This window comes from Camellia sinensis, chromosome 10, assembly GCF_055761805.1.
Source record: "Camellia sinensis isolate YWXY chromosome 10, ASM5576180v1, whole genome shotgun sequence".
NCBI lineage: Eukaryota > Viridiplantae > Streptophyta > Magnoliopsida > Ericales > Theaceae > Camellia > Camellia sinensis.
Window position 1 is genome coordinate 93,278,118 of NC_138970.1, and position 25,945 is coordinate 93,304,062.

General features: G+C 33.2%; 1 protein-coding gene across 10 annotated transcripts; it reads right to left on the bottom strand.

Annotated features, from left to right (window-relative positions):
• Nucleotides 1-7,971: 7,971 nt before the first annotated feature.
• On the bottom strand, nt 7,972-24,005 carry LOC114291668 (heterogeneous nuclear ribonucleoprotein Q). Of its 10 annotated transcripts, none has more exons than XR_014342324.1 (10): nt 23,615-24,000; nt 18,167-18,843; nt 17,968-18,084; nt 17,591-17,731; nt 17,059-17,232; nt 10,496-10,703; nt 10,083-10,258; nt 9,885-9,988; nt 8,921-9,006; nt 7,972-8,353 (listed from the first exon to the last, which is right to left on the bottom strand). XR_014342324.1 is itself a non-coding variant. In XM_028235532.2 (9 exons), exons 2-9 carry the CDS (start codon nt 18,623-18,625, stop codon nt 8,215-8,217), a joined length of 1,500 nt encoding a protein of 499 aa, XP_028091333.2. In that variant the 5' UTR covers nt 18,626-18,658; nt 23,615-24,005; the 3' UTR covers nt 7,972-8,214. The 10 variants fall into 10 exon arrangements, 6 of the variants coding, with proteins under 6 accessions (XP_028091333.2, XP_028091330.2, XP_028091332.2 ...); XR_014342322.1 differs by having other exon boundaries at nt 18,167-18,658; nt 23,615-23,998; XR_014342323.1 differs by having other exon boundaries at nt 18,167-18,997; nt 23,615-23,997.
• Nucleotides 24,006-25,945: the final 1,940 nt, after the last annotated feature.

Here is a 25,945-nt window from a genome sequence, read left to right on the forward strand (position 1 = left end):
TTTCTTATTAATTTTGTCTATTTTTTTTAATATTATATTTTGATCCTATGTTTCATATATATAGAGTGTCAGTCACTTAAAATTATTTTAAAGGAAGAAAAATGTAGAAGGGGTGAGTCTCTATGATATGTAAATAATTGTAGCTAATACTACTATAATAAATAGTGTTTTTGAAATCGTAGGAGGCGATCGCCCCCTTCCTGCACCCCTCTAGGTCCATCCGTGTTGTACTATATATAAAGTAAGCACTCCCTTATGCCAAGTGTCTACTTTTCTATTTAAAAAATTTAAAAAAAAAAAAAGTTTAATTACACTTTGCCCCTTTAAGTTTGGTTACTTTTCCAATTTGGCCCGTAAGATTTATTTTTTTCCCAGCTTGGCCCTCATGTTTCAAGTTTTTCCAATTTGCTCCTAAGCTAACTTCTGTTCAAAATTAGATTGAAAATACAACAATAATTGTGACATAACATAAAAAATATATTATTATATTTAAATTTAAGTTTATGTCAGAGGTGCGAGTCATATATATACAATAAAATATGTTTATGCCACATAACCGTTGATGTGTCATTTTCTTTTTATTTTTTAACAGAAATTAACTTTCGGATGAATTCGAGTTAAACTAATTTGGTGGATGAATGATTGATCTTATGGCAACTGTAGTAATGGTTGTAGTTATAGATGTGAAGGGTAGTTGTAACGATGATCAAAGAGATGGTCATAATGCAGTGACAACTCTGTTAAGTGTGTGGTGATAGTAGTGAAATGATAGTAGTACATATGTACGATGGCAATGGTGATGGTAGTAGTGGTGGTGGTGGTAGTGGTGGTGATAACAATAGCTATAATGTGAATAAAATATAAACTAATTTTTTCTTCATTTCTCTTTTTCTCAATCCCTATTTAAATTTATAATCTAAATGCAACTAAAAGGTAGACAAAAATGGAACTACAGTGTAAAATTCGATTATAAATCTTAGTTTTACCACATTTTTTGATCATGTAAGGGTTGTAGCACAGCCAATAATCAACTTGGTTTAATTGAAAATGACAAAAACAAATAAATTTGATGGAACAACTTGGGTCATCTTAATTTTCCCTTAAATATGTTGGTTATCTATTTTGAGGTTTCAATTTATTTCCTCCCTATTAATATGTTTTATGTTGTGTTTAGTTGAAAGATTTGGAAAGAAAAAAATAAGAAGTGTACGAAATCAGATAAAATATAAATAAATTTTATATATATATATATATATATATATATATATATATTTCACCTATATTTTTTTTTGTTCTTTTTAAATTTCTCTTAAAATTTCTAACCAAACACAATTTTAAGAAAAAAGTGTAGAACAATCCAAACGTTGAAGAAGGAGATCGTTTTTATGAAACCAAAAACTATTATGATGTGTTTAGTTGGGGGATTTAGAGAGAAATTTAGAAAGAAAAAAGAAAAAAATATGTGAAATTAGGTAAAATATAAGTATGTTAGTGTCTTATGTCAGGATCAACATGTGATTCTACCTTGCAATCGTCTACTAACCAACTTGCTGTTATTTTTCCCGTTTCCCTGCATTTTAGTTGTTTTTCAACATTCTAGTCGTCCACTTTTTGTTGTGTATGCAGCATCCATACTTTGACTTAGGCCTCGTTTGGGAACAGATTAATTTAGTAATTTTTTAGCTATTTGACTAAAATATGAGCTAAAAAAAACTAATATGTTTGGAATGACTTTTTGACTTTTTACGAAAAGATGTGTAAAAAGTAGAGAGAAAAAAGAATCTTTGGCTTTTTTATATGAGTTGTTGGCTTTTTGACTTTTTTAGTAACTTTTTGACTTTTTGGCTAAACGGGAGGGTTCCCAAACGAGGCCTTAGTTTCCATATCCGTGTTGCACACATGTTAGACAGTGACATTTTTCAGATACGCCATGTGATGTGTCTTACTTTTTCTGGGTAAATCATACTTGATAGTTTTATATTTTTATAAAAATTTGATTTTAATTTATTCACTTTCAATTATAACAGTTAACTCCTTATATTTTAAATCAAGGTTCGATCTCATCTTTTCATCTATCTACAAATTAATAAAATTAAAGGAAATTGAAAGTGGATGGATTAAAGTGAAATTTTGATAAAAATGTGAGAACTAAAGTGTGATTTTAATAAAAGTGTAAGCCTAAAATGAGATTTTAATAAATAAGGATTCTTATGAGACCACAAAAATGTCATACATACTTCAAATAATATATTTCGTCAACTTTGTTAACTGTACATCGTAGACGGATGGGAAAAAAAAAATATATGTATTATAACTTGACTTAAAATATAAGGAGTTGACGATTACAATTGAAAGTGAAACGACTAAAGTGATATTTTGGTGAAATTGTTATGATAGGCCACGTTTGTTTGGCGGATTAGATTGGATGGGATTGTTAGTGAGAAGATTGTTAGTGAAAAGATAGTTACTGTGTGGATTGTTATTGAGGGAATTAAAAGTGTGTTTGTTTTGATGATAGTGTTGGAGATGATTAATGATGGGATTATTAAATTATTTTTATATTAAATAAATAAATAAATTATTTCTATATTAAAAAAAACTAAAACAAATAGGTGCACTTGATAAGAAAAAATAAAATTAAAAAAATAATTTTTTTATGTAAAATAGATTCAATCCCCTTACTATTTTTCTAATCCCACTTAAAATTCACCCAAGCTAATCTCTATATAGGGGGATTACTAAGCCCCTTTCACTACTAATCCTATGAAATTTTGTTGCATCCAAACAAAATTTTGGTAGGTCCTCCGGATTAGTAATCCAATCCACCCTCCCAAACCTCCAATCAAACATAGCCCTAGTCCCTATTAATCATCATTATGAAGGCAAACACCTCTAACGTTTATAATTGACAAGATAACATTTTCTATATTTGAATAGAGTTTAAATTATAAATTGAAAGATTTTTTTAATGTTGAATTATATTAATTTTTCACCATTTTTAGTTGTTTGTGGGTGTAGTATTCATTTACTTAGGGTGTATAAAATAAATAAAAAAAAATTATCGTATTCCCGTTGTGTCCGCATTCTATTTTTAAAAAAATCATCATGTCTTATGTTTATATCCTTATTTATGTCATGTCCATATTAGTATTCATGCTTCTTAATTGGCAGTTAGACCGCTTGGGTTGTAATTGGTATTGTGAGGGAAAAACGTCAAACATTCTTTGCCACTAGGTTAGAAAGATGAGCTTATGGTTTTTGCTTGGGACGGAGCTAAGGGTTAATAGTGATTTCAATTCAACTCGCTCAATTTTGAATTTTTAAGAATTATATAGTATTAAAAATAATTTGAAAAGTTTTGATAAATTGACACTACCAAAATAATTTAAAAAAAATAAATATGATTTTGTCAAAATAACTTACAAACAAAAAATTGATACAAATAACATATCTAAAATAATGTGTCCATGATGTTTTTGAGATTATAAGGATAATGGTGAGTATCCCGAATGGAAAATTATTCAATACTCCTGGAGCATTGCTAAGTGGTGCTCAGGGTGGTCTTGACTTTTTTGAGGTCCAAAACAAATCACGGGGCCTTTTATATATATAAAAATAAATGCAAAACTAGGCTTGTAAAATGGATCCATTTTGACTTATTTTTTGACATAATCAGATTAATTGATAATTTAAATTTTATTCAAAAATTTTGAAATTTCATATTGTCGAGTGCAAAATTCATATTATTAGTCCCGTGGATAAGTAAACTATTGTGATTGAGCTTCTCACAGGCGTGAGGTTTTTTTATAAGAAATTGCGCAATTATAAAAAATGAAACTCCTCAAACCCTAGAGTCATGGAGATCTAAAATCGCATTAATAATCTCATTCTTCCTCAAGATTATTATTATTCAAATATAGTCTACGATTAAGGTTCCATGTAATCCAAGCTGAAATACCTAATAAAATATGAAAAACTATAAAAAAAATGTCAATTAAACATCACCATGTTAACATTTTTAGCTGCAAAGCTTGTTTTATCTAACTTGCCAACCAAACCCATTTAATATTTCTTGTGATATAATTGATTGGCCATAAAATTTAATCAATTTCCATGTTAAAAAGTTTTTTCTCCAAATGCAATTGTAATAACTATAATCAATACACAATCTATACATTAGAAAACAAACATCTAGTTGTTTCAAATTATTCAAACATTAATCATTTTTTTTTTTTTGGTTTCTTTTTGAGGGGTCCCTTTTTATTTTTATTTTTTATGAACTAAGTATAATAACAAACATTTTTTGGCGCCCTTTTTTCGACCAATTTTGGAGGCTCAAAGCGGCTACTTGTGCGGCTTATAGCCAAAGCCAGCTCTGGTGGTGCCCTAAAATAGTAATTATTAGTTTAAACAATGAGATTCATCGCTTTTGTGTTAGAATTATAGAAAATAATTGATGATATATCTAACCTATAAATGAAAAGGAGTATTGCATCATTGTCCATTTTGAAATGACCAACCAAAAATCATATCAATCTACATGAAAAATTTAGTTATTTGTATATCATTCTTTTAAGTAAAACATAATTAAGAGCAACCTTTCCATTCTATTAAGCATAAAATTCTTATGTCGTGTTTTGTTCATAAATTTGGATAGAAATTTTAAAAGTAATATAATAAGGAAATGTGAATAAAATATAATCATATTTCACAAATTTAAATTAAAAAAAATACAAAAAAAAATAATTTGTATTTAACTTATATTTTATTAACATTCCAACGCACCTATTTCACTATGAAAAACTTCAATTAGCAAGTTTTAAACCCCGCAACTCACGTATAGGAGTTCCACGCCTCTCCACTAAAGCACAACAACATGTTAATGTATATTAGACATCATCATCATCATCATCTATTTAGAATTTTTATATAGGGCGAATATATATATATATATATACCAACAAAATTTTTAAAAAGAAAGTATAAAGTATAATATCAATTTCTACTAGTTTAAAAAGTGAAAATAAGATGAAAATATATATAAACAGCATATTTTTTGTATCCATATTTAGTTACAAAAAATAGGGGTGAGCATGGTCCGAATTGGATCGGATTGGGATAAAATCAGGACCAATCCGTTATCTACTGAAAAATTGGAACCAATCCAATCCGTTTAAATCATGGAACCAATCCGAACCAATCCATTTAAATACGGATTGGATCGGTTTAGGACCACGGATTCACATAATTAAGTAACAAAAATATATATATAACACTTTAATTTCATAAAAATATAAACATAGCGCTATATTAGTTCCACAATAGTAACGTGTTTTTCTATAATAGCGACATACTGTTTTAGAATTTAAACAACCAGAAGAAAATAGGTTTCACCATAAGTATTTAGACCATTGCAAATTAAAACTAAAAACTAACAAACAAAAGTAATAAAAGAAAATATTATACAGTTTTAGGTTTGAGTTTAGATTTTATATAAAATAAGAGAAGATACTATGGGGGAGGATGTATAATAAAAATATAGACTATTTGTATACGGTCCGGATCGGTTCCAATCCGGAACCGTGGGGTTCAATCCGAAACCAATCCGTGGACTACGGATTTTTAATTCTTCAATCCGAAACCAAACCGCGGATTCAAAAAATCAATCTAAACCTATCGGATTGGACTGGACTGGATCGGATTACGGATTTCACAGATTCCTTGCTCAGCCCTAACAAAAAATAACAACTATAAAACAATTTATTTATTAAAGTGAGGCATCTTGAATTATTATGCTTGACATTGGTTCATGTCATTAAAAATGGCTATAATAGAATCGATATTAAAATCTTGTATAATGTCTTTTTCAAAGAACATGATGAAGTAATTAGCTAATACCTTATTCAATTTTTTAGAAACTTGGGCTCGTAATTAATAATAGTTATAACAAAGAAATTTCGTATTATTTTTGTCTATTTTTTTAATATTATATATTGATCCTATATTTCATATATATAGAGAGTGACAGCCACTTAAAATTATTTTAAAAGAGGAAAATGTAGAAGGGGTGAGTCTCTATGATTTGTAAATAATTATAGAGGGAGTGAGTCTCTATAATAAATAGCGTTTTTGAAATCGTAGGGAGGCGATCGCCCCTATTACCCGCTTCTAGGTCCATCTTTGCTACACTATATATAGAGTAAACACCTCCATATGCCAAGTGTCCACTTTTATGTTAAAAACAAAAAATTTAAAAAAATAATGTAAATTACACTTTGCCCCCTTTAAGTTTGATTACTTTTCCAATTTGACCCGTAAAATTTTTTTTTTTTTCCAGTTTGACCCTTTATGTTTCAAGTTTTTCCAATTTACTCCTAAAGCTAACTTCTATTCAAAATTAGACAAAAAATACAACAATAATTGTCGCATAATATAAAAAATATATTATTATATTGAAATTTAAATTTATATCAGATGTGTGAGTCATATATAATAAAATATTTTTATACCAAGTAACCATTAATGTGTCATTTTCTTTTTCATTTTTAAGAGAAATTAACTTTCGGGCGAATTCTGGTTAAACAAATTTGGTAGATGAATGATTAATCTTATGGTAACGGTAGTAATGGTTGTAGTTGTGGATGTGAAAGGTAATTGTAATGATGCTAAAGAGATGGTCATAATCCAGTGATGATTGTGGTAATTGTGTGGTTGTAGTAGTGACATCATAGTAATGCATATGTAACGATAACAATGGTGATGGTGGTGGTGATAACAATAGTTGTAATAGTGGTGTGATGGCGATGGTGGTGGTGGCAGCAGCAGCGGCAACAATAGCGGTGATAGGAGTGGTAAAGGGGTGGCGACAGTGGTAGTAGCTATAGTGGTGGTCGTGGTGGTGGCGGTGGTGGCAATAATAAGAGTGGTGGTGAGGTTATAATTATATATACGTCAACATGTATGCATAAATATCCATAAATTCAATCAAAATGAAGTAAATTTCCTATCATTTAAAATTTTATTAAATTTTACCCTACCTTTCCTACGGTGGCAGTGGAAAGAGTGGTAAAGAGATAGCGGCGGTGGTAGTAGCTATAACAGTGGTGGTGATCGTAGTAATAGTGGCGATGGTGGTAATAGTAGGAGTGGTGGTGATGACGATGGTTGTGATGATGTTATAATCATGTAAGTCAGCATGAATTTGTAAGGATTTATAAATTCAATTGGAATAAAATAAATTTCCTATCACTTAAATTTCTATTAATTTTTAATTTACATTTTAAGAATCATTTAAAATTTTAAATGATACTAATTATGATTAGTAAATAACCTTGATTGATTTTCACCAAATGCTTTCAATTTTAAGTTTTAAGTGCCAGTTGAATAATGACAATGTCTGTCAATAATGTTATTGCATCTACCTCATCATATTTGTCAATTGGGTCATCGCTAAACTGTGTTATATCACACTAACATTTATGTCTAGGGTCAAGTGGACTAGGGCAGTCTGTATTCCAAGTTCAAATATGATTAAGCATCTACTCTCATCTGATCTGTTAGAACATTCATGAAAGGTGTGTACCCAAATCCATCCGACTAGTGCATAGGACATCAAGCTTATGAACAGAAAATCTTTTGTTTTAAAATTAAGTGAAATTGTTTTCTTTTCTTTCCTTTCCTCAAATGTCAATGATTTTACATACTACTACCATTTTTTTGTAAGCAAAAACAGCTACAAGTTTTTCTTTCCACTTCTCAATTTTTGAAAACAAAAAACAAAAGTACTACCAAATGGGCCCTTAGCTACAAGCTTTCTGAGACTGCAACGTCAACTGACGACATTTCTCACTACAAAATTAATACAAAACTTCTTATACACCAGTTTACTGCAATATATTTAATAGTTTCCTCTAAAGATGGGTCATCAAACTTGCTATTATTTTATAAGCAATCTTAAACAAGCACCACCGATCACCCAAATGCCATGGCACTCAATATATATCTATATCCACACAGTCTATGTGTGACTACATCTTGTTACAAACAAACTATGAAACATGGTTCCAGTGATAAGAATTCACACATAAGATAGTATTAAGCTTTATGGGCAACAACAATGAGTTATTGACGTGGAAGCAAAGGAAACTGAAAAAATAGAGCACTGCACATATTGTCATTCTTGTGGCAGTTGCATCCACAAACAACACAAATAAATTAGTAGGGGTTATACCGGCTATGACCACGTCCACTGTCATTGCCACGCCTTCCACCACTTGAGCCTCCTCCTCTGCTACCGCTCCTGCCACTTCTCTGCTGTGGTGGTGGGGTGTGTGGCTGCCCTCCTGGTTGTTGCCTGTAGCAACAGAGACACAGCTAAAGTTTATTCATAATAAATAATAACGCCACTGTCACCGCCTTTTCTTTTTTTTTTTGTCTTTTTTTTAACGACACTGCCACCGCTAAAGCAGCGGACTCTTAAAGACAAGATATCAGGAGCAATTCAAGTTAAGTTACCTAATAAAATTGATAGGTCCAACTTCAAGATGAAAGTAAAGAAAGTGAGGTAAAGAAAAATAAAATAAAATAAACACATTTTCTAAGTTTGTTTAGCATGAAAAAAGTTAAAAACTACAAAGAAATTAATTTTCTTGAACAACTCATTTCTTACACACACACAAAAAAAAACACAACGAAAACACGAGGAAATTTAAGTGTCTTTGCAAAATAATTAAAATTCAAAATCTCTCTTTTTCTTGCACAATCTTCATCCTGATCAAATGCTTAAACGAAAATATATTTTCTTTTTCATTTATTTTCTTTTACTTCACTTTCTACCATTTTCACTTTCCGCCATTTTTAAACAATCAAAGGTCAATTGCCACACAACTAAGCAGCAGAATCAAAGCAATTATATACTTACAGGACATATCCAATCCTTCCATCAGGCAAAAGCATCGGCATCATTGCCATGCCAGAAGGAGTAGGTCCCCTTCCATAGATCAGTGGCTGCAAACCAGTAGCTTACACATCAGCAAGTGCAGCTGAAGAAACAAATCTAGAACCAGTACTTTCAAAAGGATAACACTTACCTGTTAACCCTTGCTTTTTTATCCTCAGAAATATACACACATATATACACGTGTAGATGGGGATAAACACGCTTGTACATAGACAAGTCATATGCTCATTTAAGACATCAAAAATCAACCAATTCGAGTTGATGCATTAAAACAGGACCATCATCGACATTATTTTGTTAGCGACTAGCCAACTGGTATAGAGTTCATGACACTGGGTGTTTTCCCCAAAACTTGAACAAGGGAATACAGCCTATACAATTTCAAGCCAACTGGTACAGAGTGCATGCTATTTAAATTATGGACCACCGACTAAGTAAATCATGCTAACATGATTGGGACAAGAGCATAAAAAAAATCCAGCATAATGCATGCCACCTATTGTGCCATAGCTAAATATCAAGACGAAAAAATGCGTTACTCAACAATGATTCTATGAAGCACCAGCACTTCAAAACAATTGTCGTAGCGGTGTCAAACACGTGGACACGGCATGGCACGTATGGGACACGCCACATGGCATATCCCTTTATTTAATTAATTTGTTTTCAGGGGACAGGCTAGGGACACGTTGGGGACACCAACTATGTTTTTTTTCCCTCTTCTTTAGTGCTTTTGATGGATGTTGGTTATTGAATGTTTATTAATTTTTGCTTAGATTTAAATAATTAATAGATTATCCATAAGCAAGACAAAAGATAAAGAGTTAGTTAAGAGTGAGGTTACATATAGTATTAGTTTTAGTTAACTTTGATTGTTTATGAATGCAATATTAATCTACATAGCAAATAATAATAGTATACATACAAACAATTAATTGTCGTGTCCCTGCCGTGTTTGTGTCCCCATTTTTTTGAAATCATCATGTCCCATGTTTGTATTCCTGTCCATACTCCTTAGAAAATGATCCTCTAAATTTCATGACAAAAGAGTGCATTACTCAATAATGATCCCTGTTAATAAAAAGGGCAAGTTCATTATTTGAAATGAAGCAAGGCGTCTTACTTGTCCAAAGCCTGCACCACCATATCCTGCACCTAGAGCACCATAGGCACCCCCAACTAAACCATAACCGACATGAGGTGGGTAGCTTGGAAGTAGGGCTGACTTCTGTGAATTTGGCCCTCCAGAAGATTTTTGTTCAGCCTGTGGCTTTGCAAGAGAGCACTCCAAAACTTGACCTGTCAAGGAAATACAAAATTACCAGGGAAAACAAAAAGGTGAAGGAAAGGAGAGAAAGAGATAGGATCATTGTGCATGGTGGTTCAGCCAATGCAGGTTGCTGGACAAGGACTGAGTACACACGGAACATCCAGCATCAGATGCAAGTGGTACCTTCAGACTTGAACCTCCATAATCTGTGGCTTTTTCATCAAAAAGATTTATTGAAAAAATTGGACAAAAACTAGAAGTCTTACCATCCAACTCATATTTCTCAGTGTTCTTTAGAGCCTTCATTGCGTTTGATCTTTCTGCAAAATGAACAAAACCAAATCTGCTCTTCTCCTGTCCTGCTTTAGCAGGAGGAAGAACAACTTTAGTGATTTTTCCATGATGTTCAAACAGTTCCCTTAGCTGATCTTGGGTAATGTTTTTGGGCAAATTCTTCACATACACTGCTTTAACCTGTATTAGAAAACCCGAGGTTACTACTCGACACCCCGCATTTCAAACACAATTTACCATTTCAGTGGAAGAACTAGCCACCGAAAAAGCACCAACACTCCAAGATGGGTGATGTGTCCATGCTCGACATGTTCGGACGCTGACACGGCAAGGGACATACATGTCCACCTATTTGACAAGCCACATGATATGTAAATTTTCTTAATTATTATTTTTTTGTAGGCCATGTTGGGACACTTCATTGACGTGTGTCCTGTGTTTGGACACATCTCATGACACCATTGTAAGGTTTTTTTATAATTTCAAACAGCTAATTTGTGGTCAAAGTAACATCTATGGAAACAAAAAGAGAAAACTAGAGAAAATACAAAACTGCAACCATATATACAATATACATTGATGTTTCTCACGTCTATGTATCCTAAATTTATATTCATATATATAGTAAATGAAAATATATAAAATAACGGGTAAATTACCAATAGGTCCTAATAGTTGGACTTAATTCTCATCAAGTCCAATTAAAAATAAGTCCTAATAAAATTGTCACTAAAAATAATTTTTTGTGACCATTTTTTGCATGTTGTTAAAAATTGACAATTAGTGACTTTTTTTGTGATAATTTTTTAAGCTGCCGCTAAATCTTATAATTAGTGACATTTTTTGTAACAATTTTCAAACTGTCGTCGCAAATTAACAATTAGTGATATTTTTTAATAGTATTTGATAAAAGATGCCATTAATTATCACAAGACCTATTGGACAATAAGTCTATCTATTATAACCTACACATAAGTCTCCCTAAAACAAATGTGTCCCGTGTTTGTGCTTCTCAACTAGCAGTAGGAGGAAGCTCTTCCAAGTGGCTTCGTAGACTCTTAATCTGTCATTTGAAAATGACGACAGTGAGGATGGTAGAGGTCAAGGGATCGAGAGAGCCATCAAGATCGGGTCTCGAAGCTTGGTGGATGTGTTATTAGCTTAGAGAAGTAAAGAAGGAAAAAAACCCTCAGGATTTTGGAAGATTCAAGGGATTCAAGACGTTGATTAAAGGGCATAGCCACATATAAATAAGGGGGAGCAAAAGGTTTTACAATAATGTAGTCAAGGAAGGAGCAAAGATGAAGGTATTGTCTATCCCTTTCATGGAGAAAGGGGAGGATGGGTGATGTTTGCAAAGATGTTAGGTGTGTTTTCATCTTTTAGAGGGAGGAAGGAGGAGCTAGTGCAGAGGTCATTTGGAGGTGGCTAGGATTCACAATTATTTGAAAAAGGAGATTCGAATAGCGTGGGTCAGAACAGAGAAACTTTGTTGAAGTGGAGCCCTCATCATGTAAATCAACAAAGTAATGGAGGCACATGGGAATCGAGCTACAGAGGAGCGTGAATCATATTGGGTAGGTATGGATGGGGTACACTTGACAGAATGTGGGTGAAAGAGAAGGATTTTGAAATTCAAAATCGGCAGCTGAATCATTCTGGACTAAGGCTACAATTAGGCCATGTATTAAAAAAAAAATGGTCTAATTGTGGCCATAGCCAAGATCAGACGATGTAGCCTGGAAGAGATGAGTTGGATCGAAAGAGAAAGAGGATCAGGCAACCAATCTAGGGCTTATCATCCTCATCAGACCTAATGGCCGTTGGTGTGACTAGAAAAAATCATTTAAATTTCAAATTTAGAATTGGGGAACAGCTGGAATGGGTCCAATGGTCTTGAAGGCCATAAACAAGTCCAGCATATCAGTAGAGCAAAAACCATAGGATTTGGACGTGTATGAGCAAGCAAGCTAGGCTAGGTCACTCTTCTAGCATAGGTTTGGGTAGCTAGCGTAAGGCAAGCTTGGGAGGTGGGGCTATTGGTTGGGAAGGTAAAAGTTAGATGGGCAAAAACCGTGGTGTACAGGAGCGGACTCCATTCAATTCCCTATTGAACAGAGGGGTTGCATTCACATAATCTATTCCATGAAAGAATTCTAGGACTTCATTGAAGTAAAAGAGTTCACGGATATGCCAGTTATTGGTGCTAGATACAGGCGGTGTAATAATCTAATGTGTCCCAAGTTTCAAAGTTGGCAATCAACGCTTAATTATGGGGACATTCGTACCAGAAAAAAAAAAAAAAAAAACACATGATTGCTTTTAGAACCGGACTCGAAGTGGAAGGTATTCTGGATAGGGTGAAGGAGCTGAAGTAAATATAGGATGACAATAAGGTGAAATATAGAGTTGTTTGGAGACGTTGGTTGGAGGCATAAGACAAGGTGTTGTGGACAAAAATAAAAAATAAAAATATCAGATCTAAATTCTTTCCCATATTGGCTAATTCCCACAAGAGACGCAAGTATATAGAAATTCAAGTGGAATTGTACAATTCTACAAGGAGTTATATATGGAAACTTGTGCCAAGAGACCTCATCTTGATGGACTGGAATTGACACTATTTTGGAAAGGGATAGAGAAAGTTTGGAAGGGCAGTTCATAGGAGTCATCATCTTGGGACCTTTGAAAGACTGTATTGGGAACAAGGCACCAGAGTCTTGATTTCATTATGGCATTTCTTATACAGACTTTTTGTAATATTTAATTATAATTAACTACCTCGAAACATTTATTTATAGTTAATGTATTTACTTTCTTATTTTAGGGATTCTAGTTACCACCAAAGTTGAATGTTGGGATTCCTCTCACTTTAGTGAATTATGACATATGGTGCAAGTTCTTTATTTTAAAAAAAGAAGTAAATCGCGTTAATAAATTGATGAAGGAACACAAAGAGTGTTGAGCACATTATGGATGTTCTATAATGATCGGTTGACGAATAGGAGAAATTTTGTTCTTTTGTTGGATGTGAATGTGATGTTTTATGACTTTTGTTGGATATTCTTTTGTGATTTTTAGAAAGTTGAATGTTGTTTTTAAGGATTTTTTGAATTGTTGAATACTACTTTATGGTTTTTAGAATGTTGAATGTTGTTCTATGATTTTTTAAATTCTATAAATATTTGCTTATGTTGAAAATTTTGTCTACATTCAAATTTTGCTTATCTTCAATAACATATGCCTTGCTTTGGAAAGGCGCGCCTTGCGCCTCGCACTTAGGCTCCAAGAGACCTTGGCACCTCAATGCAACTAGAGCATTTTAAAACACTGAACCGTCATCACACCTTGAGTGAGGAAGACGATTGACAATCACAGAATCCACTATTGTCGACCATCATTGACTACGGTTACCTCACAATTGTTGTTGAATCCTTCAGTCTTGTCGTCGACCCTTTTCTTCGTCGTGAACCTCCAACCAATCCATAAACTGCCATTGTCCTTGCGTTATCTCTACAAAACAACTTAACAAATTGAGTATACTAACCCTACCCAACACCATTGACCTGACCCAAAATATTTCATCCGAACTCCTAAATTCAACCTATTTCTCACTTGTCCCAGAAAAACCAGCCCAAAGTAGTCAGCCACATTTACTTAACCCAAGAGACTACCCAACCCATTAAACCTAATCACGAACTCTCTTAAGCTCAACCCTAAGCACAGCATCAACCTAGTCCTTATAACCTAACATTAGCCCACATAGTTAATTAAGGTCCATTGCCACCCACTTACAGCTCACACAGCAACAGGCCTAGTCCTTTTTAAGCCTTCCCAGCCAGCTAGCTTTAGGCCTAAACCTGTTACCCAACCCAATCTAACCCAGACCGAACAACGCATAAGCCCACGCAACCTAGCCAAATCCGACACACACACACACCAGAAAAAGGCCTCTTTCTTACTCCCTTTGTTTCATCCTTATTACCACCATGATGACCAACACAGAGTTGTATTCAAATTTTGACATCTTTTCTCATGACCAACAAGATGTAAGTGTTAACTTCTAAAATGACCATGCAACTGCTTCAAATGCCAGCAACTTTGAATAAGTTGTTAGCATATGTTTTACAAGATATTCAGAAATTCCTCAAAAGTGCTTGCAACAATCTTGTTGAAATTGTTTCCCAAGTTGTTCCAATGTCCAAGGAAAGTGATCTTATAGTGGAAGAAAGTTCAAAAAATAAAGAAAGCTAATAAGTCCTTAAAGGGAAAATGGCTCCCCACGTAACATGATCTCATCAAAGGAGGAGGTTCCTATTGACACGCTACCAATAAATTCTTCTTTGATCAAGTTGAACACGATTGATTTTATTGATATTTTAGGGGGTTTTTTTATGTGTTCAATCTGTGTTTGGTAGACCTCGTCAATGGCCTGATCACACCAATTCATTGGAACAAGAAAGTCAAACGACTAGCATATTCAAAATAATTGATTTGTTGGCATAGTCGCATTCAATATCTAAAAGAGAACGCAAAAGTTCTTTTTTTCAATTGGGGAGAATGATGCAAAACGGCCATGCACAGATTTTGGGAGGATATTTTAATTATAACTTTAGAACATGTAATTTTTTATTTATTTATATTTTAATAAGGATCTTAACACATTTCTTATTTTAGGGATTCTAATTACCAAATATTGTTTTATGATTTTGTTTATTTTTTTAAATTAGGGTTTCAGCCCTATAAGTATTAGGTTGCTTTGAATTAATGAAATTGAGAATGTTTCAGGTTGTGGTCGTGTGTTTGTAAGTTGTTTGCTAAAGTTTTTGCCTTATGATAGAGGAAGGTAGTTGGTTGTGCTATTTTTGAAACTCAAAATGCCTATGCGAGTGGTACATAGATTCTTGATGTGTCCCCGGTGGTTAATGAGATTTGGGGACTTGGGATTGAAGGAAGGGTCTCCTGAAATCATTTGTACGTTGGTAATAGAAAAAGCCTATGCCATGTAAACTGAAACTTCTATTACTATGGAAAGGATGGTTTCAGGCTGAAATGGAAAAAGTAGATCAGATGAATGACACACCATATCTCCAAAGTCAAGTTCTCTATTCTAGTGAACTATAAGCACGGGACACGGAAATTTCAAAAAAAATTGAGACATGGGCATGGCAAGGGACACAGAATTTTTTTTTTTAAAATATATATTACATATTTGTTATATAGATTAATATTATCTTACCAAACAATCAAAATTAATAAAACTTAACATTAATTCAATGTATATATAAAAATCATTACAAACATTATAAAGATATTTTGTATAAATTATAAATATTATATAAGGAAAAAATTAAATCTATAATAAAAATAAATTTACATATATAAATTTATAAAGAAAAAAAATTAAACTAAAATATATAATATATATCTAATCAGAAAATAAAATAAAAAAAGAAAGAAAATGAGAGAGAGAGAGAGAGAGAAGAGACAAAGACGAGACTTACTAGTTCGAGATGAGATGGAAATCAACTGAACAGGAGCCTTGATCGAGATGGAGATCACGACTGGAGATTGATCAACTGAACAGGTTCTCTTCTCTCTTTTTTTTTTTCTTTTGATTTAGGGTTCAGGTTTCCCCTCTTGCCGTGCCCCCTTACCGTGTCTCCGGCATGTCCCATATAAAAATAATAATAAAATTAAAGGTACACGCCAAATGGCGTGTACTGTACGTGTCCCCGGCATGTCCCCGTGTCCAACATCACTACGGCACCAGTTTTGCCAGGTCCATGCTTCATAGCTGGTGAATGACCTCCATTAGGCATGCCTAGTTGTAGGGGAATCCACTATCACATTTTCTCTTTATTGTGGTCATGGAAGCCCCAGGTATATTAACAAAAAGGGCAATGCAAACTAGGATGATTATAGTTTTTCTACAAAGATTACTCTCCTTTTGACACTTTGTATCTAATAAAAAGACTGTATTTATCAAAAATAACAGTAAATTTACCATCTCTATGCAAGTTATTGCCAATTTAAGCAAAAGATTAAAAATGAAGTTCATTTACAACAAAAGTATATTATTAATTCTCAGCATAAAATCGTAGAAGATCCACATGCTTTTCTATATGCAGCATTTGTCACCTTTTATGTAATAGCACAAGCACAAATGTGACTTTTTGATAAGACATTCACAAGCACACATGTGTGACTGACAGGCCATCCAACACAAATACAAGATACCAAACAAGACACTGCTGCCTTTGGAGAAAGCCTATTTAAAAAGGGTGGGAAAAAATAGAAAAAAAAAAAAAAAAAAAAAAAAAAAAAGCATTACAATACGACCGGTGTAGGAGCATCACTCCAACACACATTGGAAGTGCTTGTCATGCAAAAGAAGAAAAAATAGAACAATCTGCATTCCACAAGCAAGTCACTATGCACCTTAAGAAATGGGACAAACTAACTAAATATGTGGCCAGTTGCTACCATTAAACAAAGAAATACCAAGATGAAAACTAAAATAAAAGCATAGCACCTGCGAAGCAGCTGAAGACTCGGGATTTTTGGGGTCAGCCCAACTTACAGTTGGAGCGTTGTCATCAAGCTTAAATTCTGGTTTTGACATCTTTTGTCTTGAAAACTCTGCACAAGCATGGTTATAATACTTGATGAATGCAAAACCACGGTTCCGGCTGTAGTTCTGTGGATCCTGCAATAGTAAGGATAAATGGATAGAAAGTCATAGGACGGCTAAATAATTAAAATTTTAAAGATAAAATAGAACATTAACGTTGTGTTTGGTTTGAGAATTTGGAACGGGAAAGCGAAAGGGAAAGGGAAAGGGAAAAGAGAGGTGAAATGTGAATAAATTATACTTCCATTTCACCTAGCTTCACATACCTTTTCCATTTCCCTTTCCAAATCACTTCCCAAATCCCCCAACCAAACACAACATAAGAGTACAATTTTGAAAAGGATGGAAAAGCAAGTGTAACTTAGAAGTGCCAAAAATAGTTTCTTTAAAATAAAATAAAATAAAAATACTAAAAAAACTGGACAATAAAAACCTTAAGCAATTCTATAGCAATAACTCCAGGTCCTTTCTCAGCTACAACCTTCTTGATGTCTTCCTCTCCCCAGTTTCTTGGAACATTACCAATGAACAATTTATGCTTTGCTTGAGATGTAGAGCACTTGATCTTTTTCCCCTGAGAAAGAAAAGATTTATTGAAAGGATAGTACTGAGGCATCCACAGCCTCAGAAACTCCAAAAGGTCATCAAACTAACCATCAAAACAAATCATGGCTGCATATATGCATACAAATATATAAAAAGGCATGATGTGCCACACATGCACACATTAGTTGGAGCATTATTTGTATAAATGATAAGGGTCATTCATGAAGAGGAAAATGCATCAAAGCAATAGTCTGCTTGCCTTACCTTCAATTCAGAATTGTTAAGTTCCTCAATGGCCTTAGAAGCCAATTCCTTTGTCCTAAAGGTGACAAATGCATAACCCTTGTTCTCACTTGAGTCCTTGCCCTTCATTATTCTGACCTGTTATAGGCATGTAAAATATTATGTAGTCATTTATAGTCTGCATAAAACGTGCATCCATATATAAAGAAATGTATCTTACTTCTGTGACTTCACCAACAGATTCACAAAAGCTCCTCAGATCATCTTCAGAAGCATCTTGTGGAATGCCACCCAAGTATACTTCTGACCCATGAGGAGGGAGTGCAAGAAGCTCGGCATGCTTTTTTTTCACATCCTCTTCGGCCTCAGCAGGTTCCATGTCCTCGTCACCATCTGCGCCTTTTAGTGTATCAACCCCATCAGCAGCATCAGCCTCTTCTTCCTCTTCCTCTTCCACTACCTCCTCCTCCTCCTCCTCCTCCTCCTCCTCCTCTTCTTCTTCTTCTTCCTCCACCTCTTCTACTTCCTCTTCTTCTACTTCTTCATACTCAACCTCCTCCTCTACCATCTCCTCTTCATTGTCTCCATCAAAGTCCACCCTCTCCTCCAATGCAACAGGTTTTTCAGGCTCAGGTTCATCTGGCTTAGCTGCAGCAGCATGTGCTCTTGTCCTTGGCATCTTATGTATCTAATAAAGTAGCTTGCACAACAACTGTGATAGAAGCACAGAAGCCAGAAGCATTCGCAGAAGAAAGAATAATATGGGCAGGTGGAGAAAAAAATGAAAGGGCAACAGGAGTTCCAGAGTAAGAATCTTGACTGAATCTGCGCCATGAGATATGGCTCCCAGGAGTTGCAATGCGAATAATTTTCAATAAAGGGATGATAACATAGTATCTATATTAAAAGAAACAAGCAAGAGAGAATTCTGAATGATAATCAAGAGGATGATGATGCTCAACAGGTGCAAAATCAATGAAGCAATGAGTTCTCGAAATTTGACTATCGATTGATGCCGGAAAAATATGGCCACCTTTTACCGTTTAATTATCTATCCAGGACAATGCATTCACAGGAAAGAAAGAAAAGCAGAAAAAGGAAAAAATAACAAGGAATGAGAAATTGAACTACAGGAGGTGAAATTTGCAAGGAAATAATTTTCATGCAGAAAGATAATCCAAGGCAACAGCAAAACAAAATGTATCCAGAAAGCAACTAAATGGCTTTCGTTTGGTCGTCAAGAGATAGTCCTGTCCAATCCCAAAAACAATTCCAGTTCCAGAATAAATAACCCAATTGGTAAACATTCATGCAGTAAGTTAATGCATAGGAACTCAAAATTTAGTGACCAATGAACAATCCGAAATTGACTTAAAATAACCAGTGCCCAATAGCAGAAATTGATTAACACCCATTTTATCAGCAGCACATGGGTATACAGAACTGAGAGTATGCCGGATAACAAGCATTTTAGTTCACATATTAAACAAAGAAAAATTGCTTGACAGGGATTCGCAATTTCACCACAAGGAAATGAGGATAGGCTAGTTTTTTCCTTCAAAAAAATTAGAGGGAAACCTAAACAAAGTAGATGAAGCACTATGGAATAGACTCCACTCTCCAGGTAAAAACATGTTCAATAATGACAGCAACTAATCCTGAATCAGTAATCTGTGCCAGGCAATTTTAGAATGTAATGTTCACACATGCACTAAAATGGGGTCTAAACTCCTCAAATTTTCAAACTCACAAAAGACTCTTTGGCACTATCAATGTCCTGCTTAAGTTACCAATAACTATGATATTTTAAAAATTTTAGATTGCAAACTTGAAATTATATTGGAAGTTTATAGTAAAGCACAAATATCCAGCATCCATTATTGTTGCAGCGACAGGGATGTAAACAGTAGAAATCAACGAGAAGGGATATAGCCACCTTGATTAGAGTTCAAAGATTAGGATTCACAAACGGCACTGTATATATAAAGGGTATCATCAAACACATTATTTGTTTCTCTTTTTTTAAATCATTAGCAAAGAGTAAGCACAAACCCTAACTACAATCCGCGTATTCAGATGATATGTTAGCATTTAACCATTATACTATGATGCCTTTGGCCACTCCTAAGATTTATAAAATATTCAAACTACAAATATGTAACTGTAATAGTTTAATGAACTTCACAATATTATGTATCACACACTAAAAAGGCCAATACTCCAAGGCCAATGTTGCTACGACCTTCAATCTTTAGAGCTCTATAATCAGAATCTTACAATTCGCTATTTAATTCACGATTCAATTCGCAATTTATGCAAAATCGATTCGAATTTATGGGTGATCAATTTTGAAAGTGAATATATGGTGAATCGCATGATTCATAATTCGATTCACTTATTACGATTCATGCGATTCTTGAAGCTATCGTGTCCAACATGTCTTGATTATTTTTTTCTCCCTCTTTTTAGTAAAAATGACATGATACAACTTTTAATAGTATTTAGCACAAAAGTAACCAATATATAAAAAGATTTGTTGTTATTTTGTTGATCAAAGAGTTTTTAATAAGATCCAATCAAATTTAGTCAAACTTAACATGTTTTTTATATTCTCCTCTCATTTTTTTTTCCTTTTTTTTTTCCTTAAAAAAAAAAAATTCATAATATATCTTCTAAAGACGCTTAAAGGTTAAGCTTGTTTTAGCAATTACCTAAAATAGACCAAAAGCAAAAAAACTACTACAAAAAAGACAACTCCTCTTATTTACTTTTCTGAACTTGGAAACTTGTTAATCTAATTTTGGAACTAGAATTAAATTAATCGTATTTCATACATTGAGCCCTTAATATATTGTTCCTTGGTCTCTGGCTCTAAAATAAGTCTATTGTATAAGAATTCCCCTTGCAACTCTTGATGTTTAGCCTCATAATTAGAAAAAACATTGGACAAAACTTAGAAGCAATTTTCTAAAAGGGCTGCAACGTGGCAGCATCCATATTGGTCTGGCCTAACCCAACCCCGATCCCCCAATTACACACAAAGCATCCCAACCCATCCCTACCCCTGTCCCACCCCCGCCCCATCTGCCTAAGCCAACCGGGTTTAACAAGGTTGGGGTGGGTTGAACCAACATAGACGCAATTAAAAGCACAGCTCTTATGCTTTTTATTTTCCTTTGACATACACGTTGTTGGATTCCAATTATATTTTATTTCTAGTTGATAATACCAAAGATGCATGGATAGGTACACAATATAGACACACCAACCATGAAATTTTCGAACAAATCAATACAAAACGTAAGAAGGAGACGACAACAAATAAATATATAGTTTATTTGTATTCTTGAAAATAATAACTATTTCTTCATTTTTACATTACAAATACAGTTTTTTGTTAGTACAACTATCATTTACCAAAAAGGCACCAAGGAGGTGCCACCCACATACAAAAGAAAAGGTCTTGTAACCTGAAAATTTATAAAACAAAACCACCGAAGTATACTTCCCAAGCTATTAAAAAGGGACTACAAAATTCAAAATTTGGCTAAAAAGATTGGTATGATCTACCCAAGAACCAATTGTACAAAATAGATAAAAATAAACTCTAAATCTTAAAGAGTGGCACCTCACCTCTTTGAAGATCCTATTATTCTACTCTCCAAATAATCCACATAATAGCCAGCAACACCAAGTTTTACACATTTTCTTTCCGTTTATCCACACTAGCTTGTCACCTAAGAAATACGGACACGGATACGGATGCGGACGCAGACACGGACACGGATGCGGACACGAGATATGGTGATTTCAAAAAAATGGGAACACAGGCATGGCAGGGACACGATGGGAACACGGCAATAAAATATGTTTTCATATTTTTTATTTGCTATCTAGATTAATATTATATCTACAAACAATTAATATTAATAAAAATCAACTCTAATTCTTTTTTTTTTTTAAATACTTTTAAATTAATTAAATAAGGGGACACACCACACACCATATGGTGTGTCCCATGCATGTCCCCGAAGTGTCCGCGTCTCTGACACGGATACAGCACTTGTTTTGAAGTGTCGGTGCTTCATAACTTCTCACCAATATTAAAGGAGACCCACCACTTCTTTTGGGAAGACTTGAACGACTCCAACCAAACCAAGAACCAAGGACCACAAAGCATTAGCCACCTCACAATGAATAAGGAGTTGACTAACTAATTATACATTCTGCTTACACTTACACATAAACATTAGATTTGTCTCATCTTCCTCAAATTATTACCAGTAAGAATCTTACCATGCGTTGTCGTTCAAGTAAAAAAATAAATATTAGTAGGTATTTCACACCTCAAACACCTCTCCACAATAAAGTCCCACCACTACTACCCAACAACCTCATAAAAGGACTTGACTACAAAGCTTGCAAATTTTTCTCGGTCAGTTATAAATGCATGAAGAAGTTCAAACATGAGAGAGAGATAGAGAGAGCCATTAGATCTTGCTCAACTCTCCAATCCCATTGCTTAAGGCTTTGGAGGGTTAAAACAGTTTAGACTTCTTTCCCTAAGTATAACAGTGCAAGCTTCTTTTGCTAACAATGGTTTGGGGTTGGGATTATAGGTTCAGCAATGACCTCAAGTTACAAACTATTTGGGGATACTAGAAAGTGAAATTGGACTGGATTAAGTATCATAATTAGATTGTGTGTTCAATAAAGTATCCTTTTGTTGCTTCTCATAAAAAATAATAATAATTAGACTGTATTTTTGCAACCTGTAGGCGTTCATAGCTATGGAGAAGGATCTGAGGAATAGAGTTTGTTCTTGGAATGGGGTGGTCAATTAGCAGCCCAATTGGGATATTTTCCAAATATGGAATCTTTCTTTGAAAATCTTGAAGAGCTTTTATGGTTTTACTAGATTTTAGTGTGTTCATTTTGATCTCCATTTTATTTAGCAATTATTGTGTTTTGTACTCTCCACTTTTACAAGGGTTCTGACTTTGCTCACAGGGGCCTGTTGCTATTTGCTTTGTTTCTCCTTTTTCTTGGTTTATGAATCTTAAAATTACCACACAAAAAAGCCCTGAAGGTGTTCACTGTGGAACAATCCCAAAGCTACGCTAGTTGAGCTCTAACATTTCTCATTGTTAAGGTATGACATATATATATTTCAGCACAATCCCTAAATGCAATGAATCCCATCACCCATTATCGGCCTGATTTTGTTCAAGTGTGTGTGAACAATAAGACCATCCCAGTGGGCCGCCAAAGGAGCTGCCATTGCCAAATTTTGACAATAGATGACAAAAACCAGTCTCCAGTGGCATGCTATATTGGCTGCCAAATTATAACAATGCCAAAGCTTGTGCCAAATTTTGCACAAGCTTTGGCAATGCCAAATCTGCCGGATCATCATCCCCAACTGCTTTCCTTCCTTCCCTCCTTCCCTTCTTCATCCTTTCCCAGCCAAAACTCCCCCAAACAGAACCTAATATTTTCTAACAAAATTCACCAAAAACACAAACAGACTAAAAACAACAACAACAATCAAGCAATTCCAAACAGATTTCAAGCAATCTCAAACAAATTTCAAGCAATCTCAACTAATCTCAAGCAATTTGAAGCAAATCACCGTAATCAGAAAGAGGATTTTCAGAAAAACAAATACCTGGATTTCAAGATGCGTGATGGATTTCAGACGATCTCAAGCTTCATCTTGTTCATCTGTTTCGTCTTAGGGTTTGTTTGTGCTGCGTCTTCAACTTGTCCGTCAGAAAGGCGATTTGAAGGAGTCAATTTCAACGGTTGGGGTTTCTCAGATGGATCAGAGAGAGAGAGGGTTTAGATATTAGAGAGAGATGATAAAACAGAGGGAAGAGAGAGGCAAGGAGATAGAGATGGAAGGATCTGCGCGAGAGAGGCAGGGATGATCGGATGGAGATAGAGATGGAGACAGCTCGGGAAGACAACATGGACGGATAATAACGAACTGAGATGTGTCTGTCGGTTTGTGATTTTCCCCGAAGGGAAACGCTATGCTACACACCGATCTTCAAAGCGTGTAAGAGCTTGTTGACTTTTGGTTTTTTTTTTTTTTTTTTTTTTTGATATTTTAGTTTGGGTTAAAAAAATTTGTTTGGAAAGAATTTTTTTTACTTTTTAAAATTTTTGTAAGAGAAAAAACATAATAATTATAGGTTAGATATAATATTTTTTCTTATTAAATTTAGAAATTTATTTTGTGCTTTTTTAATTAAAATAGTCCCAAATTCAATCTAATCATTCTTTTTAGACGAGTGGTTAACATTTGAGTCATAACTAAAAATAAAAAAAATAATTATAATTTTTTGGGTAAGTAAAATTATCTATATTATTTTATATTATTATTATATAAGTGAAGTTTAGATTTGAAGGTCTCCTAAAACTTCAGTCATGTGAAATTTAAGTGATTTATTTATTTATTTATACTATTATAAAGTGAACACCTCTTATGTATCCTGAAGCTTTACTCTCAACAAAGAGATCTTCTCATGTCATGTGGCAGTATTTTTTATTTATAAAGTGAACACCTCATGACCATAAATTTAAGTACGAAGACTCATACCATTTAAGTTAAGTACACATTATAATATTAATTTCATTATTATTGTTTTTTATTCCTACTTATTTATGCCACCCACTAGTAAATAATAAAAAAATACACCAACGTTTCCTCATTTTCTTAACCAACACTCAACCCAAAAAAACAAAAAACATTTCCTCACCTCGTTTCTGTCCACCCAAGCAAGCGACAATCAATTAACCGTCTCTCGATCTCTCCGATTCTTTGATAATTTCTTTTTTAACTTTTTTTTGTTTCTTTTTCTCTACTTTTTGATTTCTTCAATCTTTTTATAATTATTTTCCCTTTCAAAGAAAATGCAAAACAAAATTATTATATACAATTATGGCATACAAATAATATTTATTGTGTTTGGTTTGAGTTTTTTAGATTAAATTTTTTGAAAATTGAGTTTTTTAATTTTCGTATTCTTTTGTTTTTAGTGAATATTTTTTAAATTTCAAACATTTTTTTTATTTTTTTAGATGCACATTAGTTAGATATATCTAAAAAGTAAAAAAATTGTGAAAAAATATTTTAAAAAATTAATAAATACATAGAAATACAAAAAAAATGTACTGAATTCTTGTATTTTTTGTATTTAGTGAATTTTTAAAAGATTTTTTTTACAATTTTTTTACTTTTTAGGTGTATTTATGTTAGGTGTGTCTAAAAAGTAAAAAAATTGCTTAAAATATTAAAAAAATTCAGTAAAAACAAAAAAAAATACGAAAAATAAGAAAGTAGAATTTTCTGAAAAGTGTTTTCTGAAAAAAGAAAACAAGCAAGCTTTTGAAGGTAAATAAAAATAATCTAAAACTCATTAATTTTTATATTCTCAATGATTGATATTTTTGTTTAGTTTTTTTTTTCATATAAATTCTGTAAGTGTTTAAGAGTCTTCAATTTATAATTTTTGGCATTGAAACTTTTTCAGAATGATAGGGTTTTGTTTACGTTTTAAATATTCTTCAATCTAAACTATAAATTATCCTTCTTATTAATCTTTTTAGGTGTAAATTATGTTCTAAAAAAATAACTACAATTAATAAGTTTGTTTATGTTTTAAATATTCTCAGTTTTTTTGGGTATAAATTCTATTTTTTTTTTAGTAATTCTTGAACAGCAGTGTATGCAAGTTTATAAATTTTAATTAAACATATTTTGAAAATAAAAAAAAAAAAAAAAGCAAACATCCTAAAAAATTCATATTTTCGTATATAAATTCTATAATTTTTGAAAAAATGAAATTTTCAAATTTTCAATTTGTTGATTATGTTGATTGAAAAACAATAAATAAAAAATCGTATAACATGTATATATTATGATGTGAATTATAGGCTCATATTTTTATGAAAATTTGTTTCATTTTTTTTCACCATATAAAAGTTCAATCTA